The sequence below is a fragment of the Perna viridis genome, chromosome 11, assembly GCF_037379345.1.
Source record: "Perna viridis isolate PV_CMFRI_1.1 ecotype Kerala chromosome 11, ASM3737934v1, whole genome shotgun sequence".
NCBI lineage: Eukaryota > Metazoa > Mollusca > Bivalvia > Mytilida > Mytilidae > Perna > Perna viridis.
In genome coordinates, this window is record NC_142455.1 from 34,030,499 (window position 1) to 34,049,558 (window position 19,060).

At 33.4% G+C, this 19,060-nt stretch overlaps 1 protein-coding gene across 2 annotated transcripts in view; it reads right to left on the reverse strand.

Moving 5' to 3' along the window:
* Nucleotides 1-14,432, reverse strand: part of LOC148603827 (uncharacterized) — a 44,186-nt gene extending 29,754 nt beyond the window's left edge. For both annotated transcript variants that reach the window (XM_088551372.1, XM_088551370.1), the window contains exons 1-4: nucleotides 14,278-14,432; nucleotides 8,227-8,378; nucleotides 6,862-6,994; nucleotides 5,720-5,886 (exon numbers count right to left, since the gene is read on the reverse strand). In XM_088551372.1, coding sequence (XP_088407498.1) covers nucleotides 5,720-5,886; nucleotides 6,862-6,994; nucleotides 8,227-8,378; nucleotides 14,278-14,328 — 503 coding nt within the window. In that variant the 5' untranslated portion in view covers nucleotides 14,329-14,432. The remainder of the gene's footprint in view (nucleotides 1-5,719; nucleotides 5,887-6,861; nucleotides 6,995-8,226; nucleotides 8,379-14,277) is intronic.
* Nucleotides 14,433-19,060: the final 4,628 nt, after the last annotated feature.

Genomic DNA, 19,060 nt, shown 5'->3' on the forward strand with positions numbered 1-19,060 from the left:
TTTTGTATACAGGTTATTTGGTAGCAGAACAGGAAAAAAAAACATTTTGAAAAGCTCGTGTCTCTGTAAATCGTAACAGATAATGTAAACCAGAAAATAGTTTATGTGTACATGTGTCTTTAAAATGACTTCTTGTTTACCTTTTTTGTACATTTGTAGCTATGGTACATTTAGCTTGCTGATGAAAATGTGGTTACAGGATCACATACAAGAACAGTTATGTCTTAAAATAAGTAATAAATATTGTTTATAGAATGTGGATACCTGTACTATCATCTGATATGAATACACGAAATTATATTATTAGAGTTCACCACCTTCTTTCGGAAATTCAGGAACCGCTACTGAGACAGCATTACCTCAAATATAATTGAATGGTTTTACTTTAATTCTTTTCTTAATTTACCGGTAAAACGTAAAACTCACTGTTACATTATACAAGTAAGAATATACTTTAAATATAGTGATATGACTGTTCCAGACTGTATGCGTATTTTCTAGAAATAACTAACAGGTCGGATTATACATGAACGGTCCGACCGGTTTTTCAAAGTACACTGTTTTAAACATGCTTCCATATTTTATAATGTCCAATATTTGTGAATACTATTGGTCTCCAATTAAATCAACTTAGTAGTCTGAAATAGATGAATACGAGTGAGAAATTCGAAGTACAAAATATTGGAGAAGTCAATTAATACAGCTAAACTGGCAAGTTTTTCACTTGCATCTAAAAGATGCAAGTGTAAGAAAGCATGCATAAACAAAACATGTAAATGTAGAAAGTTAAATGCCACATGCAGCAGCAAAGAGAGCTTCTCTTGTATAATCTGTGAAAAGAGGACAAAGCCTTCAGAACGACGGAGTTTGTCTGAGAAGGAACAACAAGAATTCTCTAGAAAGCATATTGGCAAGTATTTTATGGTTGATATGCAGGAACATGGTGTTATATGAGAAAATTGTCGTACACACATAGTAAGTATTACGCACATTCCAATCAAGGGCCAAAAATTAATTCAAAATAACCAGAGAATTCTGTCTATATCACAATTACCCGGACCACAACCAGCCACGTCACCAATAACTATCACACTACCACTTTAGTCAAACTTTAGTCAAAAGGAGGTAGCCATTATACATGTACATGACTAGTTTGTAAATAGTATAATCAAAAATGATAAATGTTTCGTTAAATGTTATGCACTTCTGTTTTGTTTTACACAATTTGATTATATCAGCAATATGTTATCCAGTTCACCTTGCTGATGATGCATTTACTTCTGAAACTGTAGACCTGATCAAAATTAGTCAGAAATGACCTAAAGAATTTACTTTCAAAGGTCAAAGAAACCCTACTGAAAAACGGTGCTAAGCGTTTTATTTATGATACAACTTAAAGTGATGCTGACCTAAAGAACTTAATTGGGATTAACAACATTAATGACGTTTTATCACACCTTACATAAGTACTTGACACACAGGTATTAATATTGACCTTGGTCTGTATCTCATCCAACTTATAACTGGACTTCACATTAAAGTACTATCTACGCCCTTTAATTTGTCAAATGATTCAGTCAGACATAATGTCAAACCTGGCCGAAGCTTCTAGTACATACATTTATACCGCTGAAAATAGGATTTCAACATAGTTCAAGAGAAAACGTCATTACCAATCATACCCGTCATTTGTCTCAGACAATTTTGTCAAGGCTTGTTTCCTGCAACTTTAGTCATCGATGGTACCTACATGTATACACAAAATTCATCATAGTTCCGTGTCCAAAGACGTTCTTTCAGTATGTTTGAAAAAGAATGTCATTTACCGCTATTCTACATTATCTAATAAAGTTTAATGGACCTAACAATACTTTTAAGACGTCCTGACAAGTTTCTCCTTAATCTTAAACGCATGCATTTGGACATCTTTTCTTAAATACTGCTATCGTTCTCTGTATCCAATCATATACTTTTCGTCTAAGTTCACAGGGGATATGACAACACTTGTAAATCTATCGCATCAACAAAATCATTCAGACTCAGTGTGACATAATGTAAATGGGATATCATTCATATTAACTATAAATAATACAAAGTCCAAGTAAAATAACTCTTGATGAACCCGAGTTGTAACATCATTCTACTTTTATATGATTCAATATTTATGTAAGTTAAACACTCTGCAATCTTGTTGAAAGTCGAGTATAGAACTCACGTAATGGGTTATTTTCTCACCTTAATAAATTTAGTTGATACAATGCTATAGTCAAAAACATGAAATACAATGTACGTTATCAAGTCATTTCTTAGACCTGTGTTTTTTTTTGTCAAATTATATAAAACATTTGTCAAGTTTTAATGAAAGTTGAGTGAAATGAATGATTTTTTTTTTTTTTTTTTTTGTAAAATTATATAAAACATTTGTCAAATTTTAATGAAAGGTGAGTGAAATGAATGATTTTCTCTTAATCAAGTAGTTCTTGAACTTGAACAGATAGATTTTGAAAACGCATGCAAATGGGCGCGTATTTTTTTAACTTATATTTCAGAATAGAAAGGGAGAGATATTAATGTCTTTGGAATGTTTTTAAATGGAGCTCAATGGAAGAGTAATATATAAAACAATATAGACTTATGTTGGATTATAAGTATAAGAAAATTTTAAACGATAACACCATCTATTTTCAGAAATACCTTATTTTTGTAAAACATGCACATGTAATGGATAAATAGTGGAATAATACAGTGAAAATTGATTGTATCTTGGTCTAGCAATGCATATTATAACAAGCATCGTATTCAATATAGTAGTAATAAAGTAGTTCATTTTGTTTTATAAAATGAAATGATCATTCACGAAAATAAGAGGAATGACACAGCAAATGGTGGTAACTTTATCAAAGACACATATGAAGCTGAATGAGTAGGAAATGAGTACGAGGGTATTTTTGTCAAAAATCTGGAAAGGAATTAAATGTAGGAAACACGTGTGAACAAATATTACAGTAGAACAGTTTACCAAGGTATAGCCTGTGCTTTAGCAGCTTTAGACTGGAACCCAGTATTATTTCTTTTCGTTTTTACAATCCATCTGGAGAAACTGTTAATATTTTTTTTCATCCAAATTTCTCGGGACGCTATTTATTTTTTTTAAGAAGTGCTGCTGTTTTGATTTACGATCGTTATAACACGGTTGTAGAGATTCTTCAAGGTATGTCTGATGAAAACTTAGGGGGTCTGGTTTACATTTGTTGTCACAGCATGACCATGATTGATTGATTATTCCTCCATTAACGTGAAGAGCATATTACTGTTACATCAGTAAATACAACTCAAACTAATTTAAGGAAGCAAACAGATAAAACATATTTACACATGAAAACACATAAATTGAATCCAAAGTAAAGTCATATCATCATAAAATATTCAATACATCTAAGTGAGGTCGAATATAAGACAGTAGAGGGGGGTATTCGAATTCGCCATGAAGCTTATACATATAGTCAGCTGTGTGACATATCAATTCAGTCCATAAGTTGGCAGATAACGCTTTAATACTGTCCGTCATTCCACCCAAAAACGAAATCATAATTTCGTCATCATCTTGCTCGAAATAACTGATGGAGTTACTGATCGGGAAAATGTCGACTATTCCATGAAACATTTCATTTCTTAAGAACAGTTCGCTGATCCATTTAATGACCGAAGTCCCAGATTTCTAGCCCAGGAATAGAAGGGGCTTCTTTTATAAAATCTGCGTATGAATCTTGTGAAGTATCTCTGTGTTGTTTCAAGAATATTGATATCTCGGTTTTTAAGTGGTCTCCACGTTCCACACGCAAAAAGTCCAATAGGAAGGATTACACGTTTCCATATAATACTACTTATATGTTAATTCATACCGCGTGGATTTAAACCAACAGAATATGGTGAGCGAAGTTTTTGTTTGAGTTTGTTGGCTATGTTTTCAGTACTTTGAAGTTCTTTTTGCACTCCTGTAGTGCATGCTACAAAATATTTTACAATTCCCCGTGGCGACAATTATTTACGACAGATGCATATATTTGCAACATTTGCCTTTGTACTTAGGTAATTAAAACTTAGATAAATATGCCCGTACTTACAAAGTACGCATAAATATATATAATAAAGTTACTTAAAACAATTAATTGTAGCCATGTACTACAATTTGGCTGATAATAAGTTTCTGTTTATGAAGATGACGGAATGCTCTTATAATTATCGATTAATTTTCTAGCTTACATGCAAAATATGAAACACTTCACAATTCCATACTGTTTTGATAGAGTAAGTTGTTAATCATCCCTATTTACATTCATGTAGTGTTTTTTCCAAGTATTGAACGCGAGGTAGAGATTACAGTTGAAACTTTAGAGTTGTATATACTATCCCGAAAGTACATATTTATAAACCATTCCAATCCTTAGAGGGAAATTAATACACTTTTCTGTGTGTAAATATTTGTAAAACGAGCTCGTAGCAGTCGTCGGATGTTTTTTACCAGCCAATATATAAGGAACATAAACTTTTATTTGTATAAGTTGAAATACATTCAATTTAATGCTTGACAGCTAGAAATATTATGAATATAGAATGTATCCCCTTTATGACAAAATACTGAATTACTCATAATTGTACGGTTTTTTATATTAGTGAATACTTCAAACGACATTGGTGAAAAGAAAATCGCGAAAAACAGTACCCGCAAATTTGAATTTAAACATGATATAATGCTATTTTTTTAATCGCGAAAATTGATACCCGCAAATATGTCCACTTGACAAAATCCGCGAAAACTATCTACCGCGAAAATTAACACGTTTACTGTAATTACTATTTTTAGTTGATAAGGTTAAACGACAAGTCACTTAAGCCCAAATTTTCACTTCAAAATTAAAGGAAAGTGCCAGACTGAAAAACAAAATAAAAGGAAAAAACGGCTTTTAATACTTTTGTGAGGAACTACAGAAATTAAATCACCCAGTACCACCAAACTGTTAATAGTGGTTTATAAAAGACGGCCATGGTGATTTTTCGATTTCTGAATGAAAATACCACGCAAATTATTTGTATTTGAGTTTTAGTTTATTAAGAATAATCAAAAGAAACAAGATTATGGCGGTAATCAAAATAATGTAATTCAGGGACAAAGACCAAACATGGAAAACAGACATACGTTGAAAAAAAATATTAAAAAAACTTTAAAAAAAGAAGAAATAAAAAACATTTCCGCTGCCGGTAAATAAAAACTATTATTTTCCCTTGATAACAATCCAATGTTTATGGGGAACATTTCAAAATGTTCCTGTTTTGTTTCGAAGATGACAATTCATCCTCCGTGCAAATTAAAATATAAATTGTTCCGTCGTTTTTTCAAGCTGTTTAATTGATAATTTAAGTAGGAATTCACGGCATATGAAAAATACAAACCGGTATGTTAAGCGGAAGATCACATAACTTAAAGGTTCTTGTGGACATAGTCATTAAAAGGTAGATACTCATTTTTTTTTCACTTTTTTTATCTGAAATGTGAATTATTAGATCATCAACTGAAGAAATTGTCAATTACATTTATCAAATTTATATTTATTTCACCGAATAATTTTATTTTAAAAAGAGTTATGACCCTATGGAAGGGGGAAACGCTTTGGTAAATACATTATATTCAACAGTTCACTGTTTATTAAATAAACTTTACCTGAAATGCAAAGGATTCAGTGAATTCACTTGTGCTCTTCCCCAAGATGCTGTTTCATACGTCTGTGAACTAGTCCCGGAACTGCTCATTCCAACTGATTTGTCATATATGAGATTCATTTTATTTCTGTACAAGTCATATGCATAAACATATCCACTGCAGAATCCCTATAAATGTTACAGATATTACAATGTTCGAAAATATAAAACGTCTGAAACTGTGGAAATACATAGTAATTATATTTACAGTATTTAAGCTTAAAACACAGATAGTATTTTATTATGTATCAGAGACGGAATACTAACTTATGAAATCAAATGTATGTCTTAATCATTTGCGGCAGAACTAAAATAATTATATGCAGTCAAAATTGGTTAAGACAAAATTAGGAATCTATGTTATTTACACGCCTACAATGTACGTTAGATAACCGTAACAGAAAGGTTGCCTGATATCCAAAGGAAGAAAAAAACTTATATCTCACACTCACACCGAATTAATAATACTTAGTTGTTAAGAGTTCAATGTTAAGGCGATAATACATATAAAACACAACAATCTATAGACTTGTTTAGTATCATGTTTACTGGAACAGGGTTATGTTGCTACAAGATTGAAGTCATCACATCCGAATTTGTGTGGTCGTAATCATGAATTCGTTGATCGTTACAGTGTATCCATCTGCACCATGAACACTAATTTGTCCTACGTGTCATAGTTTTCCTTTCCTTTTCGTCTACCCTGGAATTGATTTTTTATGAGCAACTCGGCGAGTGTTTCTGAAAAAGCAGAGGACGCTTACCCTACCGGTGCACCTTTTCATGCTTGCAGTTTTAGTGGGGTACGATTTTTGCATTTGATACTTTTTTTGTTTTATTTTGGTATTTTATGTTCTTTGTTGTAAGTGTCTGTTTTCCATGTAGAGTATTTATCCCTGGATTACATTCCTGTAATTTCCGCTAAACATTGGTTCCTTTGATAACTCTTTACTATAACCCCTTGTTTCATATAACATAGGTTTTGCATTTGGTATGGACGAAACATACGTTATATGTACATTGTCTGTTATACTAATCAAAACTCGCTAATTGAATACAAGATGTAATTAAGTAGGTTTCGTAATTATTGTGTTAAATACATACACTGTGTTTTGTGACACTGATCTGTAATGGGTTTGTTGTGTTTCCAAGATGTTGCCCAAAGGCAATTTTTCTACTTAGACTTTGCTGTAGAGTGAAAGTCGATGATCCAAATGAACACACATGTCCAAAATTCCTGAATTAAATCAGAAAAAAAACATGATAGCAACTGTAAATACCTCCGATTCATAAGCTGGATGAACTCCGAATTCGGTAATATAAATGCCATCATTAATTGAAAAAAGAGTTTCTCTGATCCCCCAAGAACATGCGCTGTATTTTCCCTAATTGATGCCTGTTTTTCCTATTATGATATTCTGACGTCTGAATTTTGGCTTAACCGTATGATCTAAAATACATAAAATTAAGGATACTGTCGCAAAATACAGCATGTATAGTAAGAGGCTGAGAAATTATAAAATTTTGTTGGACATTTTTCTCGTCTTATTCACAGAAAACATTCAGAGTGTGTTTTGTTGAGAAAAACCCTATCTTTTAAATAATTTAAATTTTAGATAAAGGACGATTTTCTTTTCTTTTCAGCACCTTAACTTTGTTGGCGTAGGATAACCAATCAAATTGACATTTAGGATGCTGCTCCACTACTTCGAAGTTCAATAATATGATGTGTAAACAAAATAAAATTGTTTAAAAATTTTGAAACACTAATTCTGTCACAACAACAAACTGGTACATCTGATACGTGTCTATGTCATAACCATGAGTAAAAATGTCTGTCGGATGATAATTGGTGTGGTTTATAAAATTTCATCACGGGTAATTTCAATGTACAAAAAAGGTGAAATTAAGATCTTGTATTGATTTAAGTAGACAATGGTTTCAGCATAACATTTGTCAATGAAATTTTAATGTGGGAAATCCAACAATGCAAGTGTAAGATAAATTGAAAGAAATGGAAGCGACACAAATTCATCATTTGGTTGACTATGAGATGCTGAAGGCAAGAATTTGTGAACTTTTATACGCCGATGTTAAGTCCGTGTTAAGGTAGTGTAGTCCGAGTTGCTCATTTGCTTTTGTTACATTGTATGTAAGTTTTTAGTCACGTTATGTTCTTTGTTGTGTTTGTCTATTTTCCATGTCTGGTCTTTGTCCCTGCATTATATTCTTTTGATTACCACTATAACCTTGGTTCCCTTGATTACTCTTATAGCAATCGCACTGTCTTGCTGGTTTGAATTTTCCACTGAAATCGCCAGCCCTTTTAACTTTATCAAATGCTTAACTAAAGTCTATGTGATTTTTTTCTTAATTAAACTGCTATTAACTTATAAACGTATTAGCATAACATACATTTACTATCATCTTAAAGAACGTGACTTGAAACCTGTTGACGGAAGTACCTACCCATAGCATATTTTTATTACAATATTACAAGGTGTAGAACATACACCACGTTTAGCAGTAGCACCTTGACAGCATTGGCCATTCTTCAACTTGTTATTTGTGGTAAGATGATCCAAATGAATATCGAGGATGGTATATCCCCATATTGTCTTCTAAAAAACGTATGAAATTATATTGTCATGAGAATGAATATAATTAAATAAATCATGTCGAACCTTTTAAGACATGTAAGCTTGCGAAGCCACAATTTAACCAAAAGGAAAACATAACAAATCACAAACAAAACACCACAAAAACTAACACACATACATAATCAAACACACACGTACACAATTAATTTATAGCTAAATTTTACCATATCCGTGCCATGCCTTTATGAGTTTTTTTTCAAGAAAGTTTAGCTCACCTGTTCTCTTTTGTTATTCTTAGACAGCTATAATATTTCCTAAGCAAAACATGCTTTTGTGGCAGATCGTGTTAAACCAAAAATCTATGAATTAGTACACATTTTGTTCCAAAATCTTTGCTTAATTTCAGAAGAACCATTAGATTTTGTGTCGTAGCTTTATTTTTTATTCTTACGCCTTATGTACATTGTACCAATCCAATATGGATTGCAAAGTCAGAATATCTTCATGCGACTCTCTTTTCTACTGAATAACGACGGAAGTTTTCATTTTCCAGAATATTACTGAATATGGAACAACACATGAATCTGTTACTATTTGGAATTAGCATATTTATATTCACAGGGTCATAACGTTTTTTGGCATGACATGGGTGGTGTCCTTATTGTATGACTTATATTGTATCGTGGTTCTTAACCCTATATGGATAGAATGCATTTTTGTAGGTTTAAACTGGCCTGGAGCTGTCATGTTAGCTAACTGCTAGTAGTCCTTAGTTTGTACATTTATTCACGGGTTTTTTATTTTCATGTAAAAAGGTAATCAGACCTTTTTGAACTAATGTTGAGGGGTGTTTAATTGTATGATTTATTTTTTACAATGGCCAGCATAAAAGCGGGGGGATGTGATCAATCTGAGGAATTTCATTTATTTTTTGAAATGACCTTGAGATTGATGGTATGTGTAAATTGACACTTTTTTCAATACTTAAAAAAATGTGTTCGATCATAAATAGATAAAATATGAGAGATAAAGATAAACCTTGGTTCAATAGTAAAATAAGGAAAACAGCAAAAGAAAAAGTTTATTGGAAAATTATGAAGATGCTTTCAAAATCCGAAAAGGTTCTTAAAATAGCCCCCTCCCCTCCGCTAACAAATGTTTTAGATATTCAGTCACTGTCGAAAACGGTGAACGAGGACGATAAAAAGTGCATCATTTTAAATGAATACTTTCGTTCTATATCAAACATTAAGGCGGCAAATAATTCGTTACCAAAATGGATCAAAAATCAAATAATGAAATATTTACCATAAATATAGAACGTTCCGAAATAAAAGATGTTATCAAAATTCTAAACAGGAATAAAGCATCCGGTCCTGATATAATAAGCCATAAGATGCTAAAAATCAGCCCTAAAAAATCTCAATCCCTATAAAAATATGTAATAATTACTTACAGTATTGAAAGTTTCGCTCAAGCCGACAGACCGCAAAAGTGACTCCGGTTTTTTGAAAAAGGGGGATACTGCTTTACCGTCGAAATACAGATATATTTCTTTGATTACCTTTGTGGGCAAAGTGATGGACAGAATAATGCATAAACATGTCTACAATAACGTTTTTGAGAATGACATTTTGTACTAATATCAAACTGGGTTCCTCCTTGGATATTCAACTGTGCACATATTTATAGAGCTTTATAACTCTGATCTAGCGTGATTAGATAAAAAAACAATCAAGCTCTTTGTGACTTCTCTTATGTGTTTGATTGAGTGTGGCATAAAGGTTTACTGCATACATCGAAATCATACGGCATAACTGGTGATCTTTTAAACTAGTTTACAAATTATCTTGAAAAAGGGAACAAAGAGTTTTAATAAAATTACAATGCCCCACCTCATCCCCCGCACTGTACTAGATCCTCTGTTATTTATCACTTCTTTTATCGATATATCTGAAAAGCCAGTTTTATTGACAAAACTGGAGTTTCTAGAATCGATCTTGTACGTGTTGAATCCATCAGAGATCATGCTCTTGGCGAACTAGACGACTGGTCTAAAATGTGGTGGAAACAAGACGTTTAATCCGGATAAGACGGAAGTCGTAATGATTTCAAACATGACTTAACCTACTAGTAACATCAACTTCAAGAACCAAGCAATTCCATTTGTTGCCTCTCATAAACACATAGGTCTAACATCTAGTCTAACTGGCATATGGAATACTCACGCGTACCCTACCAGTGCAAATGGCCCATACTGCCAGTTTTGAGTAGAGTCTGAGTTCACGTGCGGCAAATCTTAGAATATGTATGTGAAATGCGGGAAAATTGTGGTGTCAATTTTATTCGAATAAGTAAGAAACTTGAAGCAGCTTGTAACTGGATTATCTATTTTTACCAAGATGGATCTAATTCTAATCTGCCGCGAAACTGGATGGGAAACATTAAAATCTTGACGGGAGAGACGAAAACACCTAATAAGTGTTTGCACTTAACAACGAAATTGCACTTCCGTTTCTGTGTAATCTGCTTTCTCAAATAATTCAAAGTACTACTGACTATCCCCTGCGAAAAGGTTCAGATATGATATTACCCTTCTGTAGACTTTCGAAAACAGCAGAATCATTTAATCCCTCTACGAGAGGACATTGAAATAACCTAGATCAATCAACAAGAGTTTTTGGATTCGTTATCAAAATTCAAAGGTGAACTAAAACGTAAAGTAAAAATCAATATCCTCAAACTCTATTTTGGACCCAAACGACTTAATATTATTCTAACACAAATGATATATGAAGCGTCATTTCATAACAATTTCCTTCATAAACTAAACATTGTAGGTAATCCAACCTGTAGATATTGATTCAAAGTAGAAACTTAATTCACTCTTTTTTTCAAATGTAATTTATACAGTCTTTTAAGGTAGAAAATAATTGATGATCTTGCGTGGTAACCAGGAAATTTGCAAATTTATCTAGAACTATTTTTTCATGGACACGAGGATCTATCCAACGAACGAAACGTATTATCATTGAAATCTGTTTTGAATATATATGAAACTCAAAACGAATACTTGCTGCTAAAGTTTTTATTACTTCCGTTCACCTCAACATGACACAAAAACATACATGTCTCATTATAGTTATCTGTTCTCTTCCATATTAAACCTTCCTGAGTCGAATGATATTTTGTTTGGGACACCTGCAATCTACCCGGTAGTATGAGCGTTTTTATAATAATAATAATAATAATATTAAATATCTTTTTTACACAATATGTGAAGTTGAAGTGCATATCAAGTGAGTGAACCGTTTGCTGTCAATGATATACTTGTGGACTTGTAAGAATAAAAGTTTGTTTTGGTCATCTGAAAGATCAGCAGAGCCGAATAATAGAGTGTGTTCGTCGAAAGTAAACGTGTCGAGTCTAAGCTGGGTATAACGATTGCATCTGAGTAAATAATGGGAAGTGGGTTCAATATTTTCACATGCGCTATTAGGTGAATAGACCAGGTTGCGAACGAATAGGTGTTCACTGAGCGAGGAGCAATTCATACGTAGACGAGCATGTAGAACCTGTCCTTTGCGGCCACCGACGTAAAAATATGTCGGACTTTTCTTCATGTTCCTAATAACATGTTTTTTAAACACATAAGGAGACTCGATGTTACGGATGTCAGAAGGAAGATTATTCTACGATTTGTTAGTAGAGGGTAAAAAATCATCGGCGAAGAACTGAGTTCTTACTCGAGGTTCGGATATGAGATGAGCCTGGCGAGTATTATGATTGTGACGGTTGCCTACAAGATTTGGAACCATATTTTGTAAATATAATGGTGCGATACCATTAACCATTTTCTGGAATAGAACTAATTTATTCCCTTCACGTCTAGTGGCTAAGCGTTCCCAACCAGTCTCTTTGTAGAGCTTCTGCAGAGACGTTAGTTTTGTGCCACTCGTCACGATTCTAGCTGCCTCCAGTTGAACCGATTCGATTTTATTTATACGTCCTACGTTGCTATCATCCCACACGACATCTCCGTATTCGAGTATCGGTCGTATGTAGGACATATAGATGGTTTATAGTGAGAACCTGTCAAGCAAAAATCTGTATTTTCTAAGGATGTTTAATAGGCGATATGCCTTGTCGACGATCATGTATGTGATCATGCCACGACCCGTTATTTGATATAGTAATGTATAGTACTGGATGGATAGGTTGGTTTACTTTACGAGAAATCGTCATAGCCTCGTATTTTGGGATTGAACGTAACTAACCAGTTATGGTCCCAATTATGGACAGCATCTAGATCAGAGTTTAGCCTTTCGATCGACAATACTGGATTATCATCAGTAAGAAAAATACTAGTGTCATCCGCAAAAAGCCTCACTTCGGCTTGAATTTCCTCGACGAAGTCATTTATAAATAAAATAAAGAGCAAGGGTCCTAAAATAGAACCTTGTGGAACTCCCGCGTTTATATCCACCCAGTCTAAATTAGACCCGTTTAATACAACACGTTGGCATGTGCCAGACAAGTAATTCTCTGTCCATTTTAAAACGTCCCCCGGGAAGCCATATATTTGAAATTTGAAAAAGAAGTCCTTTGTGCCAAACACGATCAAAAGCTTTACTGATATCACCGAAAACAACCCTGAACTCCTTTATGCAGTCAAGTGTCCTCTCAATTTCATTTGAAATATATAACAATCGATTAACCGCCGAGTCGCCACGAGTGAAGCCAGACTGGTACGGTGTAATGACAGCATTGTCTAGTAAAAAGTTTTGTATGTATTTATATACACAACGTTCCATGGATTTTGACATGACACATAACAAAGAAACAGGTCTATAGTTCTTTACATCACTTAATGCTCTTTGCTTAAAGACTGGAATCACGTTTGCTCTATTTCAAGAAGATGAAAAAGTTCCTAAAGTCAAAGATAGGTTAGATAGTTTACATAAAGGGTAGGTAAGTTCGCGAGCAGCTTCCTTTAACAGACGCGGATTTATCCGTCCGGAAGCTTTTGATGCGTTTAATATAGATAGTAAAATATTAACGTCGCGCTCTGTTATTATGATGTTGTCAAGCTTTTGTGGTCCGCTAAGAGGTAATTCTGGTAAAGTGGCATTAGTATCGTCTAATGTAAACTGTGAAGCAAAATATTCGATTTTTCGAGTTCGTCGAAAATAAGATTTTTATCTCTCACTAGTAGAGGAATAACCGAGTGGGAATATTCCATGCCCGTTATAAGATTGCATGTCTTCCACCAAGAACAAGACGAGGATTTGGCCTCAGATAAATTATTAATCAATTTATTTTGATAATCGTTCCGAGATTTACAAATAAGATCTGTTACTTCATTACGAATTGTACGAAACTTTTCCCAATCGCCAGGATTGTTTGTACGTCATGCTTTTTTATGGATCCTATTTTTCTGTCGCATGCGTCGGCGAATAATACCAGCAAGCCATCGCTGTTCGCCCTTACGAACATTTACGATCTGGCTAGGTGTTGTTGCCTGAGCCGCTTCTAGTATACAATCAGTTATATCAATCGTTGTCTTGTTGATGTCATTATTGTTCAAAAATACATCCCAGTCAACAAGAGATAATTTCCTGCGGTATTCTGAATAATCACCTTGATTATATAATCAAACTTTCCGCTTAGATGTTTTATGGATACTCTTCCCACAATTTAGAAATCCGACAACAGGACAATGATATCTGACTTGGTCCAATAATGGTGAACATACAGCTGTGTAAGGAACAAAATTCACGTTGTTAGTCAAAATAAGATCGATACTCGAAGAAGAGTATTCAGAAAAGTTAGTTGACTCGTCAATTAATTGACTAAGATTATAGCGTGATAAAACATCATTCATTGAGCTTCGATTTATTTGGGTTTCATTTATACTTACGCATATGCATAAACATAAGATGATCAAAACAGTTTTATAAACTCCAGTCATTGTTACACATATTCCAATAAAGTTAATATTTTATCGTATCACTATTTGTTTGATTTATACAATTTAATATACTGGGGTATCTGATATCTAAGTTAATGTGGTATAAAGGTTAATGCGATACTATCACATATGATTATTTTCTATTTTATCAAATTACTCTTAGATATTTTTTCAATATCTAAAGTACATGTTCCGAAATAGAAATTTACCTAATGGTCATTTGTGATCTTGATGTTGCCAATCTACATTTAGTACTATTAATTAACAAAGACTTAAAAGTCGAATTACATGATTTCAATCAGTACAAGTTACAAAAACACACAAAAAAAAAAAAAACAAACAAAAAACAAAAAATAAAAACAATACATTAAAAAAACAAAACAAAAAACAAAAAAACAAAAAATACACACACAAAAAAAAAAAAAAAAAAAAAAAAAAAAAAAAAAAAAAAAAAAAAAAAAAAAAAATAGGTGGAGCTTTTGTAACCGATCGGCAATTGTAGTACTTGTGATTTGTTAGTGCAAAACGGTAAGTTGTATTTAAAACACGATAACTGTTATAAGTTCATGTCACGAGGAAAAACATAATATTAAACTGAAATTAAACTAATTTTAAATTTTGCGACTTGTTGTCAATGCATCTGATTTGTTACCATGAAATAAAAAGAATGTAATCCAAGGACAAAGACTTGGAAAACAGACACACACAACAAAGAAAATAAAATAACCAAAATATTACATTTAAAGTAGCAAAAGTAATTGAGCAACTCGGACTCCATTAAAAACTGGGATTACGGATCAAGTGCACCGAGAGGGTAATTGTCCTCTGCTTTTGTAGAAACACCCGCCGTGTTGCTCATAAAAATTCCAGTCCAGGGTAGACGAAAGAGGGAAGGAAAACTATGAAACATTGAGCAGATCAGTTGTCATTGTACAGATTGATACACCGTAACGGTCCACAAGTTCGTGGAATGACGACATAAATTTAGTGTTGACTTTAATCTTGTAGCTACTTAAACTTTTCGAAAAGCCTAATTGTAAGTAGTCCAGCGAGATACAAAAAGTCTGAGTGGTTACAGAAGGCTCTGGCATAACATATGAGTTGTGGTATGAAAACTCCACACGCAGGTGCTGAAGGAATATTGCCGAAGATGAAAGGAAAGTTGACAATACGAAATGACAATTCATCGCGTTTATTGGGTCATCACGTTTGTCGTAAAGTTTGGTCAATAGTTTTCCTTTACCATCCATTTCTAAGTGTAGGTCAAGATATGAGGCTGACTTCACTGTGTCTGTCGTATCCTTTATCTCAGGTTCTTTGGGGTAGATGCGATGCATCAAATCCCAGAAATTTGGATTGTTTAAAGATAATACGTCATCTATATAGCGGAAACTGAGATAAACGAATCTAGCCAAACGATATTCTTTCTTTCGGATCAGATCAGCTATAATGTCAGCCTCATAAGAGTGAAGGAATAGGTCAGCAAGTAAAGAAGCACAATCTGTTCCCATTGGAATGCCGACCGTTTGTTGAAAAACACGTCCACCACATTGGACAAATATGTTGTCGGTTAAAAATTCCAGCATTTTGTAAAATCTTCCTTTGTATATTTGGGAGATTATTTGGAATTATTTCTTACAACGTATGAGGAATTTCTACCAAGAACTATATACTTGTATCTATACTCGGCGTCACATACAACACATTTTCGAATTGAAGCTCTACTTTTTAAACCGTCGGGACTTACCGTTAGAGTTGTCTCTCTTTTATTTAATCTGAAGATAGTTCGCATATATGCATGATGTGTTAGTTCCAACGAGTCGTACTAATATCTGCTATGTTGGTTTCTACGGGACGATTTGTTTACAAACGAAGTTCGTAAGTTCCCGTCAAACTCCGGTGACAATCGTCTGCTTGATTCACTTCTCGGTATTGTACGTTGTTTGCTTAAAATAAATCCGAGATGTCCGAAGTAACGCCAAAATGCATTCTGGGTTCTTCAGTTTTTGGACAAACCATTTAAACGTAAACAACATCTCCTAGCAACCCGATCACTGTAAACATGGCCGACTTTTTACAATGTAAATATTGGCACCGAGAATTAAAATCTGATCGGAATTTAACGATTCAATGTTTAGGTAGAAGCCGTTTGGCTAAACGAATGAACAAGTCATTTAAGACACAATTTAAACGACGGTAGGTGTCGTAGAAAATATTTTTATTCAAATTTTAACAGTATCTTATTTATATGACGCCGAGTATAGGTGTACCATCTTTTTTGGAAAAAAACAGCGACGTATAATGTTTTTAAGTCTGGATTGTAACTGAGTATGGGGAATAGAAGTATACAGTGTTGAAAAATCAAAGGTTTTAATGCCATTATATTCAGATAATAGATAGTCTTGAACTGATTGTCTCCAAAAGATCTTTCAAATTTTTCAGGATCCACATTGAATTAATACCACTACGGGAGTAACAAGTGTTGTGGTAGGACTGCAGACCCTCTTTGACGGTTGTGAGTATAGAAGTTGAAAGTTTTGAAAGAGGTTTGGTGGTACATTTTGCAGATCCATCTATGAAACGTTGTTTGTATGGATTCTTGTGGAGTTTAGGAATCCAGTACATAGACGGTAAATCACAATCATCGTTCTTGGTAGAGAGACAATGATTTTAGAACAATCATTGAGAAAATCTAATGAAAAATTCTGATGAATAATGAATTTTGTTTAATAGGGAATAATAACCTTTGTTCCCTTGATTACTCTTTGAAATAAGAAAACCAAATATTTAGTTATATGTTTAAGTCCTTTCGAGCTTTTTAGGACAAAAACACAAACAAGACATAACAAATCTGGTATGTATCCTGAATAAGATTATTATTTCTCAAATGGAAACCAACCGCATTTAAATATCAAAATGAAAATTAAAAACACAGCAGTCAGGGATAAAATTCATGATAAAAAGTATATAAAATTAAATTTCAAATTACAAAAGTTTGAAAAGTTAATGCAGATGTTGGAATATTTCATCCTGTATTTCACATCTGACCTGTGGGTAAGATGTTGTTGTCACTACTTGATTATTATAAAACTTCTTATATTATTGTATCAGACAAATACAACACGGAAAGAGACATTTAAAGAAGAGGATGTGTAAAGCAGACATGGTGCTTCGCCTGGCAGCTTCATTTAACTTTTCAATATTGGTAGTGATATTTTTGAAAAATCATTTGAATTATTCATATTCTAATGTATATGGCTATGAAGTAAACTAATGATATACCACTTCCTTCGTGGAAAAGAAACTCAAACTTTAAGGTTAACCTGAGTGTTGATGAATGGACCGACAGACAGATACAAACACCATAACCCCCTACGTTTGTTAACGGGGCATACATGTGGAATTGGCACTTTATCAAAGAAAGTTGAAAGAGTCAGAAATTTAACGAGAAAGAAAGAATGTCCGTATACAGATGTTTCTTAGAAACATCTTTATTTATTTATTGAGAGTTTGTAACCAATAGTTCATACGATAAGGACATAACTTTTATACTCGACGTCACATACAACACATTTTCGATTTGAAGCTCTACTTTTTAAACCGTCGGGACTCGGGACTTTACGCTAGAGTTGTCTCTCTTTTATTTGATATGAAGATAGTTTGCATATATGCATGACGTGTTAGTTCCAACGAGTCGCTTATTAGCTTAAATCATGCGTAACAAATCCTTACGGGACAATCCCATACTAATATCTGCCATGTTGGTTTCTACGGGACGAATTGTTTACAAACGAAGTTCGTAAGTTCCCGTCGAACTCCGGTGACAATCTGCTTGATCAATTTCTCGGTATTGTACGTTGTTCGTGTAAAATATATTCTCATTGGCACATGTGATACATCCCCATTCTTTCAACAGTTGAGCACGTGTGAGGACGTGGCTGGGACAACTCTATACATTTTAAGGTAGAATGTTTTATTTGCCTTGGTGGTCTTTTTAATTGTTTAATAATTGTTAATATTTTATTTTATAGCCTTTATGGCTTGTTAATTGGCCTAGGTGGCCTGTTTTAATGGTCTAGGTGACCTTTGTATAGTCTAGGTGGCTTGTTAAATATGGCCTAGGTGGCCTGTTTTATGGTCTAGGTGACCTGTTTAATATAGCCTTGGCTTGTATTGAATTGAAAGAGATTTGTAACACGTGATGGGAGTATATATTTTATTAAATTACACCTTGTCAGAAACCAGTAAGTTAACGGTCAGGTTGATTTTAGAAAGTATTTGAATTAAATTGTAATGGTGACTATTTGGTACATTTATTGTTAAAATGACTATATAATACAGTTTTGAGTCGAGTACACCCTTTTTAAAGTTTCAATAAAGCGGGGCGATAGAGGGTAATATGGTACTTTAAATGAGACCTCGTTATTAAATTTGTTACATTTTAATGAATTATAATAATTATCAATAACTTGTTATGACTTGATAAGGAGATAATTGCGATATTGCTAATAATGAATAAGTTTTGATTGGAAACCGGAATACGCATATATGTGAATGGTTTCCGATACATAATTATATTTTTGGATTGAATCAGCAGAAAATCTTTCATTTCTGATTTATCCATGCAATTATCTCACGTTTCTGATATACGGATGACTCGAATATTTCATCTGTTTATAACTAATGGTCCTGAAAAGCCAAATGCTTATAATTTGTAATTTTATTTCTGTAG